The 19052-nt window shown below is 36.9% G+C and overlaps 1 protein-coding gene across 3 annotated transcripts in view; it reads left to right on the top strand.

The window, feature by feature from the left end:
- PIBF1 (progesterone immunomodulatory binding factor 1) overlaps positions 1 to 19052 on the top strand; it is a 116970-nt gene that overhangs the window by 66842 nt on the left and 31076 nt on the right. For all 3 annotated transcript variants that reach the window (XM_021417494.1, XM_021417485.1, XM_021417503.1), the window contains 4 exons: positions 677 to 842; positions 6384 to 6534; positions 11160 to 11250; positions 15285 to 15387. In XM_021417494.1, coding sequence (XP_021273169.1) covers positions 677 to 842; positions 6384 to 6534; positions 11160 to 11250; positions 15285 to 15387 — 511 coding nt within the window. The remainder of the gene's footprint in view (positions 1 to 676; positions 843 to 6383; positions 6535 to 11159; positions 11251 to 15284; positions 15388 to 19052) is intronic.

Genomic DNA, 19052 nt, shown 5'->3' with positions numbered 1-19052 from the left:
TTGAAACAACAGACATGTGCTTCTAAGTGGAATATTATTTATCCGATATCTTGTAAGGTAACAGGTGAGAAATATAGTTCATTCTTGTTATTGAGAGTCTTCATACCTGAGGTTGATTGTGAAAATTAATAAACTGTCATAGTCTGGTGTTTCTTTATGTCTTTGGTTATGGGAAGAAGCAGTGTAGCAGGTATCCATGATAAACCTAAGGGAATGCAGCCTTGATACCACTGATGTCTAACATTACCTTTCCTGACCATGTATAACACTTTGTGGAGAAGATAGGAGGCAACAGCTTCCTTGGTAGCTCTCCCGTGTCCTCTAAAAGATTTCATTCTTAGAGGTATGGAATGTATACACCTGTATACTGAGAATAAAATTCATGTTGATGTAATATTTTTGAAAACTAAGGTATACTGTTAAGGTCACTTGTCACTTGATTTTGCATTATCCATCCACATATTTAGCACAGCCATGGACTGAGTTTTCCACTTACTATGTTTTATAGTTATGTATCTAACAGTATTTAGATAGGCAACTGTAAATAGATAACTAACTTGTATTTACCAAACTCTTAAAAACACTCCCATTTCAGGTATAAATTTCAGAACAGAACAAGCAGGTATTCTGTTTATTTTTGAATCTCCAAAACTTTTTTTCTTTTTTCTGTTTTTAGGTATAGGCAAATGCAGCTTGGCACAGAAAGCAAAGTAGCCGAACTTCTTCACCAAAGTAAGTTAAAGTCCTTTGAAAGTGAACACATTCAACTCATGCAACAAGAAACAGCTAAGAATCTTTCACAATGCCAAATAGAATGTGAGAAATATCAGAGAAAGCTGGAGGTATGTTATTAAAAGACACTTAGTGGGGCATTGCAAAGTTGTTTTCAATTGTAATTTACAATGAAGAAACTTAGGGAAAGAAGCACCAAAGGATGTACATGGTTGAGTTAGCATTTCCACCAAATTCTGCTGAAGCAGAACTGAATGAAAAAGCTTACCAAGCTTGAGTGCTTCAGGGGAAAACTAAGGGAAGAAGAAGAAAGCAAAACATTTTCTCATGGTGAGATGTTGAAGATGTGTGCATTAGGTTAACAGTATCCATCACAGAAATTCTCTCTGCATGCCATATGTTAGCATCTTGATACTTTACTTGGAAAGGATAGGCCCTTATTAAGCACTCTTATCGATAAATACTTTGTCTTATAATCTAGCTGTTGTAAAACTGCTTGTTAATTTCATTTCAGGAAACTAAACAGATAATGTATAAGAAAACATCTTTTTTTCTTTTTTCTGCTTTCAAGTGTATATTACAGCTTCAATGCCAGTAATAAGCAAAACAATTTTAGAGCAAAAATATGGTGAAATTCTCTTGAAAGTATACTGGTGAAAGTATATAGGCCTTTTAAAGTTCTCTTACGTTATTTAATAACACTAAAATATACCAAACTGATTTAGTAGAAAGTACGTTACTGTTCTTTTATTATAGGCTTATTACTAGGAAAAGTAAGTTCAGACCCTTTTATAGGACACAGCATCCAGAGGAATCCAGCTTGTCATAGTTAGATGTTGATATTTGATCTCTGGCAGATCCTTCGGAATCTATTTGTGCAAGATGAAAAATAAGTTGTTTTTAGTTCCCTTACACACAAGGGTAATAGCGTGCTAGCTCTTTTCAACAGCTCTGCATTCATTAACAGCTGGCAATTAAAACCCTTTTTTTTTTTTCTAACTCAGTCTTTCCAAAAATAAGTGGAAAAATTAACGTTCTTTCTTCTGTAAAAGGGCTAGTTTTTTACTTCATTTAGGACAGCCTGTAAGTGTAATTACACATTTAGTCAGTACTGTTACATGATTAAACATTTCACTTTCACGCCCAGAAAGGACCACAGAAAAACAGCTGGAAGTGGACAGCCCTAAATAATATCCTGCTGTGGCTATTCTCAGCTCATCACAAGAGCCATCAGCTCATTAGAGGACCTCCCTGCACAAAGAGGAACCCAGAGGAACAAGGATATTTGGGGAGCTCCAGTGCTCTAGTCAGAGACAAAAACCTTTGCTTATGGACCAACCCATGGTTGTTCAGGAGAGCTTTAGACCTACGAGCACCCACCCAATGTGTCAGTGGACACAGACTGAGGAGCCACTGCACTGGGGGGTATGGGATACATTGTGAGATGCAGAAAAAGAACATTTGGGATTCCCACAAAGGCTTGTGTTTAGGGGAGGAACCACTGACAGGAAAGAGAATGCATCTAGGTGATTTGGGGAAGAACAACCACAGGAAAATAGAGGGAAAAGGTGATTAATAGTGTCTGTGTTACTGCACAGCTCTCTATGTGTCATGATGTGTGCATGGGACTGTACCAGCTACTGGTATGAGACTGTGACCTTAGGGGATCCTTTGCCCGTGTGCAGCAGCTGGAGGGGTCCACACATATCTATTTAAATGCATAATAGATTTTATATCAGTTTTAGGGCCAGTTCAGTGGAAGGTTTTTATCAATGACCTGGACAAAGGAGTCCAGCTCAAGTAAGTTTACAGATATATGTATGACCATATATATATATAGTTGTATATATATGTAAATATATATGACAAGTGATGCACAAGCAATTGCTCACACCTCTATCAATGCCCAGCTAAGCCCCTCAGCAGTGGAAGAGAGAGGGAGAGAGAGATGAACTCCCACCCCTTTCAAAAGTCCTTCTGCATGATGTCATATGGTATGGAATATCCCTTTGGCCAGTTTGGGTCAGCTGGCCTAGTTCTGTTCCCTCCCAGTTCCCTGGGCTCTTTGCTGAGAATGGCTTTGGCTCTGTACAGCACTGCTTAGCAGCAACTATAAACATCAGTGTGTTATCAGCATTGCTTTTCTCCTAGAACCAAAACATAGCATTGTACCAGACACTCCAAAGAAAACAATTCTATCCCAGATGAAACTAAGACACACAGAATATAACATTTCACTCCTATGCAAAAATGCTATATGCACTATAGATAAACTTTCCACTATCTAGAGACTACTGCCAGCACTTTGATACTTACACCCAATACATCTGTTTACAAGAAATTCAACGAGTTGGACCTTTTTATCTAAACAAGCTTAGAATTTATTCTCTTTCAAATACGTACTTTCAAAAATGCACCATATCCTGTTTGCCTAATTTTAATATTAGAAAGATGTCCAGTCTGCAGCAGAGGAAACTTACATTAAAGCAAAATTTCTTCATCTGTGCAAAGTTAGTCCTGAAAACATATCACCACATCCAATTTGTGAGATTGAAATGAAATTGACAGTGTGTGTAAAACAGACAGGAGGATACACAAACTTAGTAGAACAGAATAAGAACTTCTTTTTCCAACTGTCAGCTATGGCAGTCTTTGTTTTGAGGGGGAAATATGCTGTTAGTGGAGATTCTGTGTTACTGGGATGTTTATGAAAAGGAGCTATAGAGTGGAAACAGAGTTACAGAGTAGAAACAAGGCTTTAGATGCAATATAATTTCTTGTTGTTCTGTCTGTATTGGAACATTCAGATCCCACTGATGAGGTTAGTTGTGGTCATGAGCACTGGGAGTGCCAGCTGTGCTAGACTTTGAGATTACTAAATAAATTTCAATTGCACAGACATGTCTAAACTTTGAGTAAGGAAGTTAAATTTGAGCTGCATGTCCATTTTCTTCGAATATTTATTTGATTTGAATAAAATCTTGAATATTTGGCATTCAACTGAACTAGTTCTGGCATTTCCTTTTCCTGATAGAGATATGCCTTGAAACCAGTGCTCTTTCATTACAAAATGTGACTGCAGAATTTAAACAGTTTAAATCCTCATTTTTTGCATTTGTTCCTTTTGACTGAATTTTTTTTTCTAAAATACATTATCAGTGTATTAATATTTTTCTCATATCTTTTTTTCTCACAGCATATTGATTTTAACTAATGTGGTCACTAGTAACTTTGAACTCGGCTGTAGAGCTATAGCTGCTTCATGAAAAAACTTTTTATTCAGATTTCAGCATAGTTTGTCTTAAACATGTTAGAACTAGGAAACAACTGTTTTATATGTTGGCAAATTTTGACCTATAAATGTAGCCTTCCATGACAATAGATTCATGTTTTTCATGCTTTTATATTTGAGTTGCTTATTGCTTTAAATATTGTAGATCGGTTAGTATTTCTGACTGCATACAGCATTACTGCTATGTACAGTATGCAGTATTCCTGCATCACAAGATCTGTATTCAATCATTTTCAATGTGCAAGACTTACATTTATGAAGTTATTATTAGCTACTGTACTAGTTCATTATTACTTGTTGCATTTTTTTCTTTTTATTTTTCTGCACAGCACATGGATTACTACTTCACATGGATTACTACTTTGCTAACCAAAGATGTTTTCATTCCAGTTGGTTTTACGGTTTTTGTCAATGTTGTATTTTTCTATTTTCAAGCACTGTATCACTTAGCTTTCTTATTAAGCTTTAATTTGTATACAGAACTTCCTAACTTTTAATTTTGAATATATGCCTTTTTTGTTTAATTGTAGTAGATTAAGTATTTATATTAGTTCCAAATGCTAATGACATATTACTTTTCAATAACAACTAAATGATAAGAATCTGATATAACTTAAGTCATGGAATCATAGAATCGCTCAGGTTGGAAAAGACCTTCAAGATCATCAAGTCCAACCACAACCTAGCCATACTACTCTAACAACCCACCATTAAATCATGTCCCTGAGCACCACATCCAAACGGTTTTTAAACACATTCAGGGATGGTGACTCAACCACCTCCCTGGGGAGCCTGTTCCAGTGCTTTGACAACCCTTTCTGTAAAGAAGTTTTTCCTGATATCCAACCTAAACCTCCACTGGCACAGCTTGAGGCCATTTCCCCTTGTCCTGTCACTTGTCACCACTGAGAAGGGACCAGCCCCGCTCTCAGTGCAATCACCTTTCAGGTATTTGAAGAGAGCAATAAGGTCTCTCTTCAGCCTCCTCTTCCCCAGACTAAACAGCCCCAGTTCCTTTAGTCTCTCCTCATAGGGCATATTCTCCAAGCCCTTCACAAGCCTTGTTGCCCTTCCTTGGACCTGCTCCAAACACCGTGCTCTGGTCTACGTACTGGGCCTTCTGCTCCCTTCAGCAGTGAGTCACTAGTGACAATAACCCATCTTTTTTTCCGGAAACACACACCCCTGCTCGTGTGGGACAGACGCAGCCCAGCCCGCTGCCCCACGCTTATCGGGCCGACGCCGCCACGCGGTGTAGCCACGTGACCGGGCGGCTTGCTGTTTCCCCGCGTTGGAACGGCCCACGTGACACGCACACACCGACTCCTCCTCCCCGTGCCTGGTGACACGTCGCCGCCCTCCCCAAGGCTTTGTGTAAAGGCGTGGCTGCGGTCGCCGTTGCCTCGGCGACGCCCACGCCACGTCAGCCTCTCTCGCGAGAGCTGGCGGCCGCTGCCGGGTCGTTCTCCTCTCCCCGGTTTCCCCAGGGAAAGGAAAGCGGCCGAACCCCCCTGTACCTCGGGATTCGTTGCCGCGGCTCCGGCTGCGCTGGCTCCAATGCAGCAGAGCTCGGTTACTCTTGTTATCTGTGCATTTACTATTCCGTAAAGGAACGTTCTTCTATTAAATTGATTACTGATATCTAAATCCAGTTGAATCAACAAAAAAGAAATGCAGTCATGCTTTTTTTTTTTGAGCTCTATTGATTTTTATAGCGATTACTTTGCTTTTTGTAACTCTCCTTTGAAATTATTGTCATTTTTCCAGAGTCAAAGGCCGTAGGAGATTCTGGGGAGACCTGATAGCAGCCTTTCAATATCTACAGGGGGGCAATAAGAAGGAAGGGGACAGAGTCTTTAGCGGAGTCAGTTGTGATGGGACAAGGGGAATGGTTTCAAACTAGAACAGAGGAGATGTAGACTGGGTACAACGAAGAAGTTTTTTACGGTAAGACTGATGAAGCATTGGAACAAGTTGCCCAGAGAGCGTGGTGGAAGGCCCATCCCTGGAAACACTCAGGCTGGACAGGGCTCTGAGCAACCTGATGGAGCTGTAGGTGTCCCCGTTCATTGCAGGGGAGTGGGACTCGATGACCTTTAGGAGTCCCTTCCAGATCAAATAATTGTATGATTCTATAAACTGTTGTAAGACATGAGAGTGTAATCCGTACAAGATAACATAGCTGAAAAAAACTACTTTTTAAAGTATTCCAACTTTACCTGTGCAAAAGTTGCATCAAATGTGATACATTATTGTTGTTTGGTATTGTATTGCTGAGTATTTTACATGTGGATTTTGACCTTTTTCATAAACAGCTGTCATGCTGATTCAGTCATCTTTTCATTATTCATTCTCACAGGTGCTTACTAAGGAATTTTATAGTCTTCAGTCTTCTAGTGAAACACGCATTATGGAACTTCAAACACAGAATTCTGAGTTTCAGGCAAGATTAGATACTTATGAAAAACTTGAAAAAGACCTTGACGAGATAATACTGCAGACAGCAGAAAGTAAGTTCTGACACAAATTTTATCTGTAGAAGTTTCCAGAATTCTGACAATATCTTATTTCTCATGGTACTTGGGAATTATTATAGTGTCTCCTATTCTCCTTCCTCATGCCTAAGACTTAAGACGAAATAGTTATTTTGATAGAAAATACTAATTACAGTTTCCTGAATGTATTTTTAAATATCTATCAAATAAACATGAACTTAGATATATGGATGTTAAAAATCATCTCATTTTTTTGTCCTCATTTCTCTTTTGCCTATTCTGATTGTTCATTAAGATTATATATAGGTTTGGAACTTCTAGAGAGAGTCCAGCAGAGGACTACAAAGATGATTAGGGGCCTGGAGCATCTCCTGTATGAGAAAAGGCTGAGAGACCTGGGACTGTTCAGCCTGGAGAAGAGAGGACTGAGAGGGGATCTTATCAATGCCTACAAATATCTACAGGGCGGGTGTCAAGTGGATGAGACCAACTTCTTTTCAGTGGTGCTCAGTGACAGAACAAGGGGCAGTGGGCACAAACTGGAACACAGGAAGTTCTATATGAACATGAGAAAGAACTTGCTTACTTCGAGGGTGACAGAGCACTGGAAGATGCTGCCTAGAGAGGTTGTGGAGTCTCTTTCTCTGGAGATATTCAAAACCTGCCTGGACACTTCTTTGTGCAACATACTCTAGGGAACCTGCTTTAGCAGGGGAATTGGATTAGATGATCTTCAGAGGTCCCTTTCAGTCCCTATGATTCTCTGATTCTGTGTGATTCTGTGAAGTCACTGCTAATTGCAAATCAACCTGTTCTGATTACTAATGGCAAATCATCCTGCTCTAATTACTAAACCAATGATTAACTTCTGATCTCATTATTTTGGAAAATTTTCATCTCTGGTTGGCCAAAATAACAATATCTGTTCTCAGAGAGCAGAAATCTTGTGAAATCCCTGTTGTGGTCCCTGTTTGTCAAATCTCCCTTACCTTAAGTGAATCAACAAAGCAACTGCTTTCTAATTCTAAGTTAGGATTCTAATCTTGAAGTCTTCTAGCCAGTGTATAAGAATAATAGGCCATTTTAAGTTTTCAGAATAATTAATGTATCTTCTTGTGCTTCTGTCTTCCTTTTCCCTTCTAAAAATTATTACAATTTATAAATTTTTTCTAAATTTTTAGAAAACTGTGTATTTGTACATGAGGTGGATTTTGTCGTGTAATCGTACAAACTTCTTACTTTGGAGAATGTACATGTGGAAGAGATCACTGCATTTTAACTTTGATTCCCTGATCATTATGCTTCACTTTATTAATATTGAAATAACATGAAACAGCCTTTTCAGGAAACTATCAAGAATTTATATAACCTTATAGCAGCTGAGTGATTTCACAGGATCACAGAATTGTAAGGGTTGGAAGGGACCTCTGAAGATCTAGTCCAACCCCTTTGCTAAAGCACAGGAATAATATATTCCACATGAATAACAATAAGCTTTCTTGGCACCTCTCTATTCTTCCTTTTCAGGGTAAAATCTTCACATTGGAAAATTTTAGTTTTAGACTAGTTATTTTATTTCAATTATTTGATTATCTGGGCCCTCCAACACAAGAAGGATGTCGAGCTGTTGGAGCACGTCCAGAGGAGAGCCACAAAGATGATCAGAGGGCTGGAGCACCTCCCCTACAGGGACAGGATGAGAGAGCTGGGGCTCTTCAGTCTGGAGAACAGAAGGTTCCAGGGGGGGGGCATCTTATAGCGGCCTTCCAGTATCTGAAGGGGTCCTGCAGGAGGGACTTTTTGTAAGGCAGGTGGCAATAGGATGAGAGGAAATGACTTTAAACTGGAAGAGGGTAGATTTAGACTAGATATTAGGAAGAAATTATTTACTATGAGGGTGGTGAGACACTGGAACAGGTTGACCAGAGAGGCTGTGGATGTCCCCCTCCCTGGAAGCGTTCAAGGCCAGGCTGGATGGGGCTTTGAAAAACCAGGACTAGTGGGAGGTGCCCCTGCCTATAGCAGTGGGGTTGGAACTAGATGATCTTAAAGTCCCTTTGAAGCCAAAACATTCAAGGTAGCCAAGAATGCCAAAGGCATCCTGGCTTGTATCAGAAATAGTGTTGCCAGCAGGAGCAGGGAAGTGATCATCCCTTTGTACTCAGCTATGGTGAGGCTGCACCTCAAGTACTGTGTTCAGTTTTGGACCCTTTACTACAAGAAAGACATCAAGGCCCTGGAGTGTGTCCAGTGAAGGGCAATGAAGGTGATGAGGGGGATGGAGCACAAGTCTGATGAGAAGCAGCTGAGTGAGCTGGGATTGTTCAGTCTGGAGAATAAGAGACTCGGGGGATCTTATAGGTCTCTACAGCTCCCTGAAAGAAGGTTGTGACACAGTGGGGGTTGGCCTCTTCTACTGCATAACTAGCAATGGGACTAGAGGGAACGGCCTCAAGGTGTACCAGGGGAGATTCAGGTTGGATGTTAGGAAAAATTTATTCTCTGAAAGAGTGATTGGGAGCTGGAATAAGCTGCCCAGGGAGGTGGCTGAGTCACCGTCCCTGGAGGTGTTTGGGAGACATTTAGGTGCTGTACTAAGGGAAATGGTTTAGTGGGGAAATATTGGTGGACGATTGGACTGAATGATCTTGGAGGTCTTTTCCAACCTTGGTAATACTATGGTTCTATGATTTTCTTGTTTTCTACTGGTTGGCATCTTTTTAAGAAAAAGATTAAGGCTATCTGTATCCTCCCAATCACACTGTAAAAATGTAATTAATGTGAGTGTCCCTAACTAGTAGATATATATTTTATACCACAAAGTCAAGTGACGAGCCAAGAAAGACAGAAATGAAGGTAAAACAAGCACATTCTGGTACAGAATATTAGTTTGGCTTGATATCTGCTACATTTTCAAAATGTTGGTGTTTGCTTTCCTGATACAACCTTTACATGTGTGTTACTGGCAGATACTGATTTATAGGGTAGGATCTCTTTGACAATTTTCTGAAAAACACAGCATTGAACTTGTAACCCAAAAGAAGGATCGCCTCTTGTCCTAATCACTGTACACTTCTGAGAAGAGTCTTGTCTCCTGTTTTTACTGTACCTTCCCATTCGGTAGTGGAAGACAGCATTAAGATCTCTTCAAAGCCTCTCCTTTTATGTCATGTGCTCTAGCTCTCTCATGGTATTGGTGACACTGTGCTGGACTCCCTGCAATACATCAACATCATTCATGCTCTGGGAAGCCCAAAACTAAGCATTGCACTGTACATGTGGCCTCAGGTGTTCTGAGTAGATGGGAAGGATCACTTCCTTTGACCATCAGTCTGCTCTTGCTGATACTGCCCTGGATGCAGTTGTCCTTTGCTACAAGTTGATTCATGATCAGCTTGCCCACTAGAACCTTTGGATCTTTTTCTGCAAAGCTGTTTTTCAGTTAGTCAATCCCCAGACTGTGCTAGTATCTGGGGTTATTCCATCCCAGATGTGAGACTCTGTATTTGCCTTTGCATAACCTTAATATTATTGTTAATCCATTTTTTTTTAGCCTGTTGAGGTCCCTCTGACTAGCAGTTCTGTCACCTAGTTTATCTATCATACCACCCCCCTAATCTGATATTCTGAAACATCCTGAAGGTGCGCAGTATGCCATTGTCTGCATTGTTAGTAAAGATTCTGAACAGTACTAACACCTGAGAGATTCCAATAGTAAATGACTGTCAGTTGGACTTTGTATGACTAAGCACCATTATTTGAGCCCAGAGGTCCTAGTCCGTATCTTGCTTGGCTTTAAGGATACTATGAGAGACTGCACCAGAGGTTTTGTCTTCACACTAGTCAAGATGGGACCATTCATTTCATCACAGAAGGGTATCAAGTTAGTCAGACACGATTTGATTTTGCTAGCTGTTTCCAGCCACCTTTTTGTCCATGCTTGGAATTAGCTTTGAGGAGGAAGTAGCTTCATAACTTTGAGAGACTGGTGTGAGGCTGACTGGTTTCTCATTCCTTCTTGCTGTCTTTGAAGATGGGTGCAGTATCTGTTTTCTGTGGACTATCAGAAATATCTGATTGCCACGGTCTTTAAAAATGATTGAGACACAGTGACATCAGTTCCCTCAACAACCTCGGATTTGTTTCTTCCGGTCCCATGGACTTGCTTATTTCTATTTGATTTAAGCACTACCTAATTTTCCTAATTCCTAATTTTACCTAATCTTCCTCTACTTCCTCAAGAATGCACAGAAAATGAATTATTTAGGGAAAAAAAAATCACCACCTAACTTTGTACTGCCAAATTAAACTTGTACTATTACTGTTTTGTTATCGTACCAATTAATGAATATACAAGGACACCGAATTCTTTTATTTTACTTTTTTATTGTTTATTAATATAAATTGTTTATTTTTTAAAAAGTGAAAAGATTGCCAGTGTCATAATATGAATGTATGGCCCTGTGTCAATGCTCATCGTAAACAAAACTCATCTACCGAAGCACAACCTTTTACAACAACTGAAAATCTAGCTTCTAGGGGGAAAAAATTGCATTTGTATGGCTTTGTAAGCTCTTGCATTGTAATTATGTTCTTCACAGGACACCTTACTAATAGTACCTTTCTGGAATTTTTTGCAGTGGAAAATGAAGTTGAAGCTGAAAGGGTTCTCTTCTCGTATGGGTATGGTGCTAATGTTCCTACAACAGCCAAAAGACGACTAAAGCAGAGGTAAATAAGTGGGTCCTCTGAATTTACTTGTTCAAGATAAAGTGGATGAAGATATATACAGCATGTTCCATCTCAGAATCTAGTCAGTTTAATTAACGTAAAGAGGTTTTTTAATGACTTAAGAATACAGAAATAGAATTAAGAATAGGACCTGTTAATGTAGTTCATACTGTAAATGAGCATACTGATATTTTTCCAGGCTAAGATTTTTTTCTTATCTTTTAGAAAAGTTAATTTTAATTGTATAAAAACTGAACAGCTGTAAAAACAGACTGATTGCATTCTTTAGATTTACCGAATAGGAAATTATTTTTAGAGTATTAGAAAACGTATTTAATACATATCTGTCAGAAATTAAGAAGGCTAAAGTTTCAGAGCATTATTTCATCTTTACACTCACAGCGTTTGATTCCAGTTACATTTTTCAGTTAGCTTTGATACAGTTTGATCAATAGATAAAAATAACGTAGATCAAATAACATACCTCTTGATCATAGTCATTTTTAAATAATAAATTCATACAGTGCATTGTCTTGAAGAAATAATGGTGACATTCAAATAGTTCATTGTGTGCATAAAGGCTACAACTCACTGTGAAAGATAGGGAATGTAGGTTTGTTTACAGTATTTTACATGATTTATAATATTTTTAAACTGTGAAAGCAAAAAAATACTCTGCAGTTGTTCAAAATATATTGACATAATATAAAAGGAAAACATAACCTAGGATCAAAATCATGTAGTAGTGGGATGATTTAGGTTGGAAGGAACATGTGGGGCTTAGTGGAGTCCAACACCCTGCTCAGAGCAAATCCAATTGCTTAAGACCTTTTCCAGTTTAGTAAATGTTTTCGGTATTGTCACTCAGATCAGACCTGTCATGTACCGAGTTACATATTGCTGTCAGAATCATAAAGATTTTATGCAGTACTTAAGTTTGGCATACTTAATTTGCTCTTTAGCATTTTTATGCCTCATCAGATTGTTTCTTACTAAGATTTCTTTTTTTACTTCCTGTGTCACTCCAAAAGTAATGCATCCTATTTTTTTCCATGGAAACTATAACAGTTACAAAGAGCACAATAACACTGTTAGATAGAGCAAGTTCTTAGCTGCAAAACACTGTTTTTCATCAGTGGAGGTGACCTCGTGTCGCTGTCATCACTGCTGAAACTGCTCACATCCAGTGTTTGATCTCCGTAAACATTCACCAACTGTTGATTAATGTCAGTGGATGCGATTTTTTCCACATGGAGGAATCAGTTCCACACCTTCGCTTCATACACACTCCCATGTCAGACTCCATTTTGTCAGACTGCCCCTCTGCTGCCACCTGTTGCATGGCAACAAAATGAAACTGAATATTGGTGGGAAGGTTCAGCCTCTACTGCCATATCGCCAACATCTCCCTGTGACTTTGGGGGACAACATAATAAAAAGGGAGGTGTTGCTTTTGGAACAGCCCTCTTACACAGAATTCAAGAAAAGAGGCAAAGCTGCCTATTTAAGTGTAATACTTGATGGAGTCTATGCTTTTTTGCTTTTACTTGCCAGAAACAACTATTTCATGTATTTGTATGAGAGTGCCATACACCCATACTAATAAATTAACTATTTCTGGGAACATTCTCAAGCATCGAGATGAACCAGCATGTAGTAGCACACTTCCGTGAAACTGAATTCTCAGTGTGGGTTAGCTGCACGTGAATGACTTACTCACAGTGGTTGCTGGCCCAAATTAACTCCTCCACTGTGCCTAAAAACTGGGAGAGTGTTAATGGCCAAGTGCCAGGATGCTACCAGGGACAATCTAGTGAGTTGCTAACAATTACCACATTCATGAGTTTAGTTTCTATTATAGTGGAATAAAAAAAACTTCCAGAATTTGATATCTTTGGAGATGAATTTCTGAGAACTTTTTTAAGTTTCAGCAGTTTTCTGAGTTTTCTTTTTTTCCCCACTGTATTAGGTTCAGTTTAGATTATTTACACATTCAAGGACCTTTGTCCTTTTTTGTTTTAGATTTAAGCTACTTGAAAAACAAACTAAAAAGCATACTTAACATAGTTACTTGTGCTTATCTTTAAATCCTTGCAAATTCAGGTCAAGTTCACTGAAGAGTTGTAGCTGGAATAACTATGATGGGCTACATCTATATAGATGTGGCACTTAGGGACATGGTTTAATGGGTGTGGTGATGACAGGTTGACAGTTGGACTTGATTATCTCAGAGGCCTTTTACACCTTTAATGATTCCATGATTCTACATTCCCCACATTGCCATGGGAAGGTATCACTGTTTCCCCTTGCACTCTAAACACTAATATGAAGATCCCTAAGTAGATGTATTAGAGAAGCGGTTGATTTCTGTTTTGTACTAGATGGGATCCTAATGCACATCTCATAGCTCTTACGCTAAAATCAGAAAAACTAGTTTGGAGAAAGTCTATTTTTCTCAGTTAATGTTTATACAGTGTGGTACTCTTTCTGGAGGAACTGAGAGAGAACCAACCTCTTAGCGGATGCTGTTGCCAATTTCAGGTCATTCCTCTCATACAAGGTGAAAGAGTGTCTGTATGAGGGTAGGATTATAACGGAATATTGAGAAATTATTAAGACTTCTACCTAATCTAAAAGTATGTTTATTTTTACTGAGGGGAAGGTGATAGATACAACTGGTCACATTTTCTGAGAAAGTACACATGCTCATCTAGCTTTACATCTAACTTTAAGCCTCGACTTAAAAATAAAATCTACCAGTTGGTCGGCTGTAAACCGCTTATGCTCTTACATGTTCAGTATCATAGTCAAAAACTTGTTATTTTTTATTTGGAGACTTAGTTACACATTTTCAGTTTATGGAGTGTATGCACTGATTCTAAGATCTGAACTAGAGTGACTCCGTCCTTTCTTCAATGTAGATGTTTTGGAAAAAATGGCACGCGCTTGATTGAAAGGTTAGATTGTTGTGTAGAGCTATTAGTCCAGCGGTTAAGGCACGTAAAGGGATAAGTATGTTGATTGGTGGTTAGAATACCTAAATATGGAGGCGTACAGTGATACTTTCTTTAGATATGTATTTTTTTACAGACAGTTACCAAGCTGCTGAATCCTGCAAAGACGGCAGGACTCATTATGGGATACATAAGTTTAGATACCAATTCATGGGTTTAGCACAGAGAATTAGCATCTAGCCATTGTAATCAATTTAATTCTAATTAATACAGTCAGTAAATTTCAGAGTACATTTCAGCACATCCAAGAGTCTGTTTTAGTGGAATATGTTCAGGCTCTCCTGCCTATTGAATAGGACTAAGTGACTGTAATAATGAATTGAAAGGCTGGGTTAGATACCTGGCATGAGGCTTTGCAATTGTATGCTGAATCTTCCCATTGCTCCCTATGAACTATGTTATGATGAATTCTTATAATATTGGACATGAAATACGTAAGAAGATGTGGTGTTTAGGCAGCTGAACAATTCTTTTGTGGATCTGTGAAAGACTTTATTTTAAAAATAAATATAATAAAGTGGTAATAACATTTAACTGGCATAGTAAATGTCAGAAAAAATGATTTTGCATCTGTTATAAAAATGATCAAGTATTACATTTTTTTGCTGGTTTTCTACAAAATATATGTTGGCATTTTTTTTTTAAACTAACTCAAGCAGAAGCCACTTATAATGATTCTTCAAAGTAGCTAAAAAAAGGTAAATATTCATAATTAGTAGAAACATCGTGACAGGATTATTGCAATTTCATAGTATTTTACAAATGATATAAATAATTACTTTTTAAGAAATATTACCATGGCATAACTATGGGAATGCTATTTCAGTGCTGTTAAATTCTGTAATGCTTTTGTCGTTCTTTTAGCGTCGACCATTCTGCATGGTTTCACTGTATAGTTTATGTATTTGTATTTAATCATTGGTGAAAAATTAAGGCAATCAAATTTTGAAGTATAATTGTGAGAATTTCTTCTGCGTAGTTTGGAAAAAAATCAACTTGAGCTTGTTTTTATTGGCACAGTGTTCACTTGGCAAGGAGGTTACTGCAGCTAGAAAAGCAAAACTCGTTGCTTGTAAAAGATCTGGAACATCAGAAGGAACAAGTAACACAGATTTCACAAGAGGTAAATTACCGCTCAAAAAAAAAAAAAAAAATCGAATGTGTAGAAACTATAAACATGGCAGAACAGCTGTTCATAAAATGGAATATTTTCTAAACACTGTTTATTATCTATTTGATGTCAAAGAAAAAGGCCTCATAATTAACCAAAACTCTATGTTAAATGTTCTCAAAGAAGTTTATATTGTATTTTGAAATGAAGATCAAAAGAGGGATTACTTTATAGGCTAAACAAGAATGTAGACCAGACAGACAACGTTCTGATTTCTGAACAGAAAACCAGCTAGCCAAACTAGTTTGTTCTGTTTGATAGTTAATTGTTCAATGAATACCTCATTACTTTTTACAAAGCTCTGCCCTTAAATCACTTTTGAAGATATTTCTGTAAATCCTTTTCTACTTTGTTCAGCTCTTGACTCTTTCAAATATACAAATCTAAGGAATGTTTGATATAAGCTGTTTAAAAGTAAAAGGTTAAAATTAATTTTTTGACAATGTTACAATGTGTTAAATTTCACAATAAGTCTGTATATAATAGCTGAAATTGCATATTACACTGACTTGGCAAATAAACACTATAAAATAATCATTTTGCAATCTTCCAGAATTAAGTTGAACTAATTTTTTGAAACATTTTTTTAAGATTGTCTTACCGTTTCTCTTACTAACCAGGGAACTCTATCTTGATTTGCTGTCCATATGAAATATGATTTGCCACCATACGAAATTTCTAGGCTAACTGCTTTGGGAATGTGTTTTTTTTTATTTTTAACAGTAATTATAAATTAGGATAACTATGTAAGTACTTTAGAGCGTAAATATTTGAATTTTCTGCATATTTAAAAGTATACACGTACTTAGATGTATTTATATTTATACATGTAATCACATATATCTAATTTTAATCAAATATATGTCAACAGTGGATGTTATTAATTTATAGCTAATACTAGGTTTTATTATAGATTCTTCCAGATACATTTAGTAATTTGTATTTGATTAAAATGTATCTATCTTATGTTCCTGACTTGAAGATTTGGAGGCATTGGTGATTATCTTTGTTATCCTTGGTAATTTTCTTAATCATTAATAAAATCTGTGTTTTGTTCTCCATTTAAATGTCTAGCTTCCACTTTCATAGACTTTTTTCTTACCCATTGTGTTTTTTACATTTGTTTCTAGATGAGTGATAAAGATTTAGAATTACAGACTTTAGTTGAAATTCCTGCTGAATTCCACTAGAACCACATCACTTTATTTTTGGAATAATAGAAGAATTTCCATGAGATGTTGCGTAGCCTTTTCTAGATCTTTTATCTTATAACTGTGTATTTTAAATCAGGATGTGATTGAGTAATAAGTACAGATTTTTAACTAATGTACAGCAGCTACTAAGCCAGTTAAGCTCTTACAAGTTTAAATTGTAAATTTTTTAAAACTTTCTTTCTATTTAATTCATGTCTGGCATTCATGTCTAAATGCTTCATTGGATTTTTTTTTTTTTTTTTTTGCATAAGATTATTGGATTTTTAGTTTCAAATCTATTATTTCAACCATTCTACTTGCCATTCTTCAATATGCACACAGACATTTTACACTTGTTATATATGGACTAGGAACTAGTTCACTGTTCTTGTGTTCAAACTGATAATCAGACTTCTTTTCAAGCAGAGGACGGAAAATGTTCCTGAAAAGTTCCGTGTTTTTTTCAGAATTATATTCAGTTTTACTGTATCTTTGCAGTAATGGATTGTATTGTTTCTAGGGTTTATTTGCTCCATATTAAGAGTTCTTTGCCTACTAGTATCAACTTTACCCATTAAATTGTAACTTGTCTTGTTAATTATCTGTATTTCATATCTTTTGCCAATTTTTTGTTATCTTCGTGTATTTAATTTCTTAAAGTTCAGTTTGCTATTTCTGCTGGATGAGTTTTTACTCGAAGGTAACTGCTTTACTGATTGTTTGTTTGTTTGTTTTCAAAGAGCAAAGCAACCAAGTCCATTATTATTCTTTTCATTGACAGTTGGTTTAGACATCTAGGTGGAACCTAGAGCATGGATTGAACAATGATGACAAAGTGATTGGACCAGCTTTTGTTTTGAACTTAGATTAAGTACTGGGATTGTCCTGTCGTATTGATGATACAACCTTTCTAAAACTCTGTGAAGGGGGAGAAAAAAGATTGTGATAACTACAATAGATGCTCTTTATAAGATTCTTCTTATGGAATATCTTCAAACAATTATTGCTAAGGCTTATACAAAGGAGGGTACATGGAAAAGGTTTCATATTGATCTTCTCAGAAAGTTTAGTGTTACCAAGAAGAAAATACTTCTCCGTAGTTTCATTTGTTTGATGGAACTGTGATATATAGCATACTTGCTTAGAAGTTGGAACCCAATGTAAAAGTTCAGCTGCTAAAGAAAACTTGTCAGTCTTCAGTTGGTCCCGTTATAGCTTTTCGGGCTTTATTTTACTGTAGAAGATCTTTTCTATTCTGTTATCTTAAAAGATTGGATATGTAAGAATCTAGTACAATGAGGTGGAAAGAAATCAAAGTTGCTTACAAAAAAAATAATGCTTTTGCTCAAGGATAACGGTTAATTTGTGTATATGTTTGTATATGAGTAAAATTTATCCAGTACATGCATTTGATGCTTAATGTATTGCAGTTTAATGACAGTCTCTTCTAAGTGTATAGAATAAAAATAGCAAAACACGAGGATGGAAAGGGATAGCCTTTTTTACTAAGTGTGACACATTCTAGCTAGTAAAATTAGCAAAATAACAGATGAGTTTAGCAGCATCAAAAAAAGCTTACAACACTTCACTTGTTCTTTCCCACTGAAGTACTTGAAGTCTTATCAATTAAAATAATGAGGAACTTCACACAGTGATGACAGCAGCCTTTGAAGTTTCTTAGAGTATCTGGAACATGATCTTCCAAAAAAGAAAAGTTGGATTTTGTTTCTCCTTTAATGGCAGCCTCAAGGTTTTCTACTGAAATTTTAGGTCATCCTAGAGATTAATATTCCATGTCTTCAAATTGTCTCTTTGTCATGTAAAGACTCCTTCTGTTGTTTTCCTGAAACAGATCTTTTTGATAGCTTCTGCTCTCAGAAAGCTAATGACTTAATTTTTTTGTTATCACTTTATTGAAGATAATCTGTTTCTAGAAAAAGATGATTGCCTCTTATTTTTAATTCTCTACGCTGAAATTGGAATTTCGCTCCTGACTAGAGTAACTTCCTTAAATAATGTATTTAAGTAATACTTAAGGATTTATATGAATTTTAAGATGTGCAGTGTTACTTTCTCTCTTTGCACTTTTTAAAATGTGAATTTAAAGTAACTACCCTTTTAGTACGGTCACTAAGGTGAATGAGGAAAATTTTGTCTAAATACTGATTTTTAGTAAAAATAAACCATTGGATTATAAGTTCTTTGCGCATTTGACTAAGAGGGCAGAAGTAAAACTGCAATAAAATATAATGGAATCAGAGAAAGAAAGAAAAGAACTTAGGCAACAAGCCTCATCTTCTAAAAATTGAGACTGAGAGAAAAATCTGACCTTAGAAAAGTCCTGAAATACTCCTTGGGCTAGTTTGATAGGATGGTGGGGGTTTTTTGTTGTTATTGTAGGGTTTTTTTTCTGCTTGTTTGGAA

Source organism: Numida meleagris, chromosome 1, assembly GCF_002078875.1.
Source record: "Numida meleagris isolate 19003 breed g44 Domestic line chromosome 1, NumMel1.0, whole genome shotgun sequence".
In the NCBI taxonomy this organism is placed as follows: domain Eukaryota; kingdom Metazoa; phylum Chordata; class Aves; order Galliformes; family Numididae; genus Numida; species Numida meleagris.
The sequence above is the reverse complement of the archived record's forward strand: the minus strand, read 5'-3'. Positions and strand labels throughout refer to the sequence as shown.